General features: G+C 36.6%; 2 protein-coding genes and 1 pseudogene across 2 annotated transcripts; all 3 read right to left on the reverse strand.

The window, feature by feature from the left end:
- Window positions 1-929: 929 nt before the first annotated feature.
- Window positions 930-4,864, reverse strand: LOC132645784 (pentatricopeptide repeat-containing protein At2g44880-like; annotated as a pseudogene).
- Window positions 1,129-2,143, reverse strand: LOC132644473 (uncharacterized). The gene is made up of 3 exons (XM_060361069.1): window positions 2,085-2,143; window positions 1,586-1,646; window positions 1,129-1,470 (listed from the first exon to the last, which is right to left on the reverse strand). The coding sequence occupies exons 1-3, from the start codon at window positions 2,141-2,143 to the stop codon at window positions 1,129-1,131; spliced, it is 462 nt and encodes a 153-aa protein (XP_060217052.1).
- Window positions 4,865-5,364: 500 nt separating the features above from the next.
- Window positions 5,365-8,005, reverse strand: LOC132645785 (uncharacterized). The gene is made up of 3 exons (XM_060362984.1): window positions 7,736-8,005; window positions 6,721-7,011; window positions 5,365-6,105 (listed from the first exon to the last, which is right to left on the reverse strand). The coding sequence occupies exons 1-3, from the start codon at window positions 7,841-7,843 to the stop codon at window positions 5,518-5,520; spliced, it is 987 nt and encodes a 328-aa protein (XP_060218967.1). The 5' UTR covers window positions 7,844-8,005; the 3' UTR covers window positions 5,365-5,517.
- Window positions 8,006-8,496: the final 491 nt, after the last annotated feature.

The following is an 8,496-nucleotide window of genomic DNA, read 5'->3' on the forward strand; positions in this document are numbered from 1 at the left end:
GCATATAGTTATGTTTAAAAATTTGAGTATTAAATTTATAACAAATAGTACTCCCTCTGTTTCAATTTGTTTGTGTTACTTTTATTCTTCATTCGTTTAAAAAAGAACGCATCTTTCCTTTTTTGACAACTCTTTAATTTCAACTTTCCATCTGACACTAAGAACCCGTTTGGATTAGCTGAAAAAAAGTGACTTTTAAGCATAAGTGCTTAAAGTATTTTTTAAGTGTTGAAAGTTATTTTATAAATAAGTAGTTACGTGTTTGGATAAAAGTGCTTAAATGGTTTTTAGAAGTAAGGGTAAGATTGAAATTAACAGAAAATATAAGAGATAAAAGGATAAAGTTGTTGGTCAAACATGACTTTTCAGCAAAAAAAAAAAAGTTGGAGTTGAGCAACTTCTTGATTTTGGCTTATTTTAAACACTTTTTAACTTAATTTAAGCCGTTTTCTGTTTTACCAAACACCCAAATAAATTAAAAAATAACTTATAAGCTGGTTTGACCAACTTATAAGTCAATCCAAACGGGCTCTAAGACCACAAAATTAAAGGGCATTTTAATACATTTCATATATTTTGAGTTTAAGTCTACAAAATTTAAAACTCTCTTTTATTTTCTAAAATTTCATATCAAGTCAAAACCAAGATAAACAAATTAAAACGGTAGATCTGATTCCATAATTTTAAATTACTAACAGATTCAATGCTAAAAATCTAAGGCTGAATCATAAAACCTAAAATCTTGGATCTGCGGAGCCGGTGCCCCCTCTAAAATGTTAGTCTGTTCACATGTCGAGGTGAGGACGTATTAACTTGGAGAAGTTTCTTGAATTTATCTTGCGGTTACTACTGTATGTTAATGTAGCGTACCTGTGAGGATATTATCTTCCATTCATAAATTTAGACTTTTTGTATAATGAGACGCTCCCTTATATTTTACTAGCACCAATGGTTCGATACTAGTAGATCTCATAAAAGAGCATGCATTAGTTCCTTATTGCGAGTATACATGGAATGTCAAGTCAAATGTGACTTTTTCTTTTTTTTAATACATTTGACTGGCAGGAATGGTGGGTTATACCAGTTCAACAATCTTGTGCACAAATTGAAAAGTTTTCATCGCGAAGCTTAAGAATCCGATGTTCCTATATGGTTTCTTTCAACTAGATGGTCTTCACTCTTCAGATGCTTTTGCTGGAGGAAAAATATTCTGGAAAACCTAACTCCTGTAAGAGCTAACAATGTAGCACCAGGCACAAACAGAATGTCTGGAACGGATTTCATAAATTTGAGCTGAGGTACACGTTCACCGGCTTTCTTGGCTGCCATTGCTGCAGGGGGTGTTGCCAGCCCAATCATAAGTGAAAACTTATCTAACTTGTTTGGTTGTATATGCTCCTTCAGGAACTTTAAGACAATCTCATTCTTAAGTTCTTCATTGGGTTGGGCTTCCCTTTCCATAAAACAATTCTATATTTGCCACACATGCATTAGCAACCAGTTTGTGGGTGATGTTCGTGCACGTGTGTAATTTGTGTGTGTGTGTGCGTGTGTATAATATATACGGAGAGAGAGAGATAGCAACCTTAATTTCTTGATACGGAGGCACATCCCAGTGCTTGCCAGGCAATGCTTCATTCACAGATCTGTGGTTGAAAGAAGTTTCGGCGTTACCCAAGATAATGGTTTTATAGTTTCATTTATCCTAAGAACAAACCAGATGCTGGCAGTTTGACGGGCACCCAAACGATAATATATTTATAAATAAGGCCATGTAGATTATTGTAAGTTTATCGGAGTTTTGGACAAAGAATCTTACATGAAAATGCTGAGAACCGCCAGATGGAAATCTCGGAATTCCTTGATATTTTTTTTCATGAATTCCTCATGGAATTTATCCGTCACCTTACCTATAACCGGTGTTATTGGCGATCCTGTAGAGTTGAATGGTTATGGTTTACAAATGTCAATGCCTTCTGAATATATGACATACAAGCTAAGATATGCTCAAAGAAAGGAAGGAGATGAAGAATTGAGAAGATTAGCAAAGTATAAGTTTTAAAAGAGAAGTGAAGATGATTGACCTTTTCCCGCTAAGCTCATGATCAGACCCATCTTGGCGATTATGAACAAACAAATTCATTGTAGTATTTAAAGAAAGAGAACAAAAGACGAGCGAAGAGGATAAGAATGGCTTGTTAGTCTATCTAGGTGACCAGTGCAAGCAAAGAATCCAGTAACTAAGTTCCATTGGTTTGCTAGGATCTGATTCTTTACTTTCATCAAGCTTTAGCTTAAACTGGAATCTACACGATGGCTCCCACATGATGCTCTGATTTTCCCTTGCAACAGTTATCCCAAAAGAACCATATCTTGTGCCAGGGACATTTTTGACTCCTGACCAACACTAACATTTAAACTTTCATCATGTGGGAGCTCATTGTGTAGATTCTTGACTTTTATCAAGCTTTAGCTTAAGCTGGAACCTATAGGATGGGCTCCCACATGACATACTGCCTTTATCACCCATCAGTCACTCCTCCAAAAGAACCATACTTGTGCAGCGGTCATTTCTGATTACTAACCAACACAGACATTCAAGTACCAATTTTCTCTTGATCTTCAGTCTGAGGCCCTTCTTATGGTTCACAACGTTTAGTTTATAAAATGCACTCTTAACAAAGACAAGTTCTACACGTTACAATCGCATAAACTCCTTTCTCGGGAAGGTCAGGGTGTTTATCATGTCTCCTTATAATAGATTGTGCTCTTCGCACCCATTTTGATTGTCGTGCATGTATATTTAACCTCAAGGCTGAGATCTGATATGAGGAAAAGCTACACAATGTATACAAGCTGCGACACAAATGTTAAAATTCAGCCAATCCAATATCATTACTATAAGGTGTATCCAGAACTCTCATGTACAACAGCAAATGTTCCAATAGAAGATGTATTTCCTCACACTGTGCATGTATCTTATCCCCAGCTACAAATTCACAAACCATACCGTCTACTTCAATGGTACTGCAACCTGCCTCCTTTTTTGCCCCTTCTCTCCTCATCCGCCCCTTCATGTCTTCAACATCACTCCACCTTTTATCAGTCGCATACATGTTCCTCAACATAATGTAGATTCCATCATTCCACGGCTCCATCTCAATTGCCTTTTTCTTGACCTTCTCAGCCCTTGCAACATCTTTGGCATACACGCAAATAGAAAGGAACTCAATATTATTCCATTCACTTCATAAGGCATGGTTTCGATCAAGTTTTCAGCTTCCTCCAAACACCCTGACCGCCCCAAAAGATCAACCAGACAGCCATAGTGCTCAATTTGCGGAGTAAGCCCATAACTCTCCATTGCTACAAGCCATTTCTTACCTTCTCCACCAATCCACCATGGTTGCAAGCTGACAAAACACCAAGCATAGTAATCTCATTCGGGTCATATCCTTTATTCTTCATATCCTCAAACACCTCCAATGCTTCTTTAGCAGATCCATTGACCGCTAATCCATTAATTAAAGCATTCCAACTTGATGACTCTTTTTACTTTTACCTCATAAAAAAATTCCCTGGCTTTTGCGATTTCCCCACACTTGGCATACATATCAACCAAAGCAGTGCAAACATTTGAAGATCTATCTAATTTCTTCCTAGACATACTGGTGAGCCCAGTTACCCAAATCTAAAGCACCCAAATCAACAATAGCTGGAAGCACACTAACAACAGTAACACCATCCGGCTCCAATGTCGTCCCTGTCTGCAACTCATTGAACAACTTCAAAGCCTCTTGGGGCTGTTTGTTTTGAGAGTATCCACCAATCATTGCATTCCAAGAGAACAAGTTCCTCTTTGGCATTGCATCAAATAACACCCTGGCTTCACTTACATTACCATTACTACAGTACCCATCAATCATACTAGTCCAAGAAATCACATTTCTCTCCGGCATTGCCTCAAACAATCTATTCCCCGATCATCACATTGAACGCCACTTCATCTTTTTCAGGCATTGCATCAAAAAGTCCTTCAGCAATACCCATACATCCACGCTTCAAATAACCTCCAATTAAAGCCGGCAGCTTCTCTCAAGCATTTCATCAAACAACTTCCTGGCAAAACCTATTTCACCAAACTTCCCATACATATCAACCAACGAAGTCGCAACAAACCCACATTTCAACACATGATTATGAATTTCTAACCCTTCCCACAGCACGAATCTTGCACCACAACACTTGGCAAGGATCGAAAACGTGTAATTACTATCGGGTTGAAACTTAGTGTGTCTTAGTAAATATCTATACAAAAGCGTTGATTCAGCAAACTGACCAACACCCATATGGGAATTTATCATGGTGTTACAAAGGAAAGTGTCTGTCTTTTTGGAGACTTTTGTCGAACATTTGGCGTGCATGGGTGATACCAGCAATTGGGTCGCTGATGGAGAAGCTGGAAATGAGCTTGGTGAGGAGATTTACATTGTTTTCAATGGCATTTCGAAGCATTATGGCGTGAATACAGAGAAGGGTGGCTTTGGAATTCCTTTGTTGGAGCAAAACCAGACATTTTCTTTCTATTGTGCTCCATAGCCCAAGGGTTTTTCTATCATTCATTGATTTAGTTCTGGGAGTTACATTATAGTGTTGGTTGGATAGTTAGTTGTCTAATGCTATCACTGGATGGCTATGAATAAGCCTAAATTCTAATTCTATTAACTTCCAAGTAGAAAATGCTAGCTCATTTAGGTGAATGTGTCGTGTCATTGACATATTTTATATAATTAACTTAACTACGAACGAGAACACAAGCAAAATTTTTTGAAATTTAAATTAAAAGTGTTTAATTGGAACACTTTATGAAGAGCTATCCAAACAAGTTTAAGCAGCTACTAACGTATTAAGCTTAGAATTTATTTTTAAAGGCTGTAAGCACTTCCTCTAATCTCCTGTCAGTACTAATGTACAACTTTATTCATCAAAACATAAAACAGATTTTGAAAAAACGCATAATTTAGCTTTGCATCTGAAGAAGAATAATAAAGAATTGCTGATTTGTGAAATATTGGTTTCGACCCTTCCAGATCCATTTAGATCCGCACTTTTCCAAATTAATTTTTCTTTTACTTACTAGGCGTTCAGAATTTTCTAACATTTTCCCCTGGAACAAACCCAAACACGTAAAATTGTTTTCCCGAAATCAATATGAGGAAACAGATCTTCCAAAGCTATTCAGAAATCGAATCCAAACTCAGCCAACTAAAGAACACTCACAAAATATTTGAAGCACAAACCTTTACTCCTCCTTTTAAAATGAAAAATAAGGAAAAGAAGATTTATGGAATGTATACAAAGAGACACCACAAAACATCTTGAATTGCAACATCATTTTCGAAAAATATAACAATCCCATAGTAAAAAGGCCATAATTGTATTGATGCTTTAGACTAGTTCCGGGAGGTTGACAACAGGTTAATAAATAATAATACATGCATTTCATCAAGAAGACACTCAACTCACGTCCAAATGCTCGATGATTTCAAAGTGTATCTGGAGGTCAGGGAGCTTACTACCAAAATACAATCTTTCACGTAAATACAATTTCCCCATATTCTTCCGAGCTGCTTCTTTGAGCAGCCGAAAAAACTCATCTTTCTCCTTCCGGATCCAAATCCTGTCGCGATCACACCATTGTCTAGGAGTTCCATGAAGGAAAAACCGAATTCCAGGGGCTCCTTGGATGAGGCGTTCAGAAATTTTATTAATGACATCTTGATTGGTTACGTATGCTCCCTCTGTGTTTAGACCAACATCTACGTAATGGAACTCAGCTATGCTATTTAAGAAGCCATCTTTAGAATTTGGAATGATCTGATCTTGTTGCAGAGAGGCAAATCCTCCATTTGTTGCATTCTTATTTGCTATCGACACGTCTTCAGTGAGCTGGACTGGTGCAAAACCAAGCTCAGTAACCAGCTGGTTGAGTACAGCACCACCCTTACTAAATCCAAGTAGTAATGTTCTTGGTGTACTTGAAGATGATGTAGAAACTTCAGCTTGATAGGGCTCTTTTTGTTTCCCTGAAATGACATTTTTTGCCTGCAAAGGCAGCAGAGAAAATTGATAAGCAACTGCAAACATGCAAAAGCGTAGCATGTGATATAAAAATGTGCAAGAAAGAAATACTAATTCCACTCCTTAAACAGGCAATATCACTTCAATCCCTAATATTCTGCATATGGACAAATGTGAAAAGCCAAACGAGATCAAATTGAAGAAACACCACAAATGGAACAGTAAGCGAGTTACAGCCTTAATGCAAGCTCTATAAGAATCACAACAAAAAGCAATCCACAAACATGTTTAGTGCAAGGTCTAGTCAAAACAACCCAAAGGACTTCTTCATTCACTAGATGCACTGCAGGTAAATTATCAAAACCTTAACTTTGTTCCGAGGCTTATTTAGGTTTTTCTTGAGAATAGTGTGATATTTACCTAAATTACAGAGCCAAGATGGACATACATGTCACTATATGAAACTGCAGAGTTAGTGTATCCCAGGGCCGAAAAAAACTTACAATCTATTGCGAGACTCTAATGAGGATCAGCATCTTAGGTTTTCTCTTTCAATCAAGTTGAACTCACTTAAGCAAAAAGCGGTAGATGGTGAACAGTGAAAGCAAAAAGGCACGTACTTCGGGCAATAGCTAATACCTCTTTCAGGCAATTCCACAAAAGCATGACAATGGAGGAAGAAGCAGGGAAACCATCTGCATCATAAGATTTTGGCTCTCCATATTCATTGACAGAAGGGATAAAGTCCTTATAAACCGCAAAAGGTCCACTGAAGACCGGTGCCTCAACAACCCAAGCATTGATAGAATTCCCGAATTTTGAAACCAAGATTTCAGCAATTTTCTGCCCGTCAGATAGCCTCTCAATCACTGGATTTCCTGTCCCTTCAATCTTATCCCCATTGAAAAAAATAGCATTTGCAGCAGGCACCTATCTCTCATACAAAATGCAAGGCATGAGGGGCGGATCATTCAATTAAAACAACAAAGAAAACCAACTTTCTTGCCACCCGAACAGTAAATCACTAACATGTCCATCACTTGAATAAAAAAACAAACTTTCCTTTTACAGTATCTACATAGCTACATAACGAACTTTGCAATGCGAGAGCTCATAGTAAGTTCATGCCAGTATAAAAATAGTCCAACGTTGATGAATTCATTAAACGTTACTCCCTCCGATCATTTTTACTTGTCCCCTGTACTAAAAATACATTTTCCTTTTTACTTGTCACTTTTAGCATATCAAGATAAATTTTTTTTTCATGTTTTACCTTAGCACTAATTACTTACTCCCCAAATCATTTTCCAAAACCTAAAAGTAAACATCAATTAATATGGGTATTGTGGTAAAGCACTAATATCAATTATTGTTTCTTAAAGAATGTGCAAAGTCCAAACTGGACAAATAAAGGTGAACAGACGGAGTAAGTTCAACATGCCCAAATACATAAGTGTTCTTGAATAGAATAAAATGGATACAAATGACTTATACAGCCAATCTCATAGAGTAGAATGGATGCATATAAATGACCCCAACTAATTCAGAAATTGAGGGGTTGCAAACATAAAAACGATCCCAACATTAAAATGTCAATTCCAAATCAAGAAAGGAATTTTGGGTCTCTACAGAGTTTAAAAAAAGAAGAACTTACAGAGACAGATTTGGAAGAAGGAGAGAGGCAAAGAGAAGCAGCAACTCGATAATAAGTGGTGCTATTAGTGTACAATGGCACCTTCAAGATTCCTGTCCAACGATCCATGGGAATATTAACCTCAACTACGCTTTTTAGCTCGTGCTAACTGATTTGGAGGGTTCATTAATATTAGCAAAGGAATCTGCAGGGTTGGTCTGGGAGTTCGGGTCTTGGAAGATTCGACAGATGGCACAAAATAATTTGGGACTACTAAGGGTTACAATTATGTGTTCCGTACAATGGAAAACAATTAAAAATACTACAGTTTTATAAGTACGTAATTCTTTGATTATTTGGTTTGGTAAAATAATTCTTTGAAAACATTTTTCAGTTAAAAGGAGAAAAACAAAGACTTCTTCCATGCATTATAATACCATCCATTGTGGAAACCGAAAAAAATATTCTTTTATATCCCTAAATATAGTGAGATATATGGAGATGTTAGAAAGTATTGCTCCATTCGTTTCAATCTATGTGAGGGTGTTTGACTAGCACCGAATTTAAGAATTTTTTTTTTTTTTGAATCTTGTGATCTAAAATAAGAGAAAAATATTTCATAGATAATCATTTCATTAAGGTAAAATGAAATTTTAGAGTTAAATTATTATTAAATATAAAAAGGTGAAATAAAAAAAATAGAATATAAGGGAAGAATTACAAAAAAAAAAAAAAAACCTTCACTCTTAAAGAATCGTTCTTTAGTGAACTGAACTACTGCT

Source organism: Lycium barbarum, chromosome 6 (genome assembly GCF_019175385.1).
Source record: "Lycium barbarum isolate Lr01 chromosome 6, ASM1917538v2, whole genome shotgun sequence".
NCBI classification, from domain to species: Eukaryota; Viridiplantae; Streptophyta; class Magnoliopsida; order Solanales; family Solanaceae; genus Lycium; species Lycium barbarum.

Coding starts and splice junctions, on each gene's coding strand:
- LOC132644473 (XM_060361069.1), bottom strand. CDS start 2,143: ATGAATTTGTTTGTTCATAATCGCCAAGATGGGTCTGATCATGAGCTT. Junction 1,647..2,084: donor CATGAGCTTAGCGGGAAAAG/GTCAATCATCTT, acceptor TTTCAACCACAG/ATCTGTGAATGAAGCATTGC. Junction 1,471..1,585: donor CTCCGTATCAAGAAATTAAG/GTTGCTATCTCT, acceptor TGGCAAATATAG/AATTGTTTTATGGAAAGGGA.
- LOC132645785 (XM_060362984.1), bottom strand. CDS start 7,843: ATGGATCGTTGGACAGGAATCTTGAAGGTGCCATTGTACACTAATAGC. Junction 7,012..7,735: donor CTTCTTCCAAATCTGTCTCT/GTAAGTTCTTCT, acceptor TATGAGAGATAG/GTGCCTGCTGCAAATGCTAT. Junction 6,106..6,720: donor TGTGGAATTGCCTGAAAGAG/GTATTAGCTATT, acceptor CTGCCTTTGCAG/GCAAAAAATGTCATTTCAGG.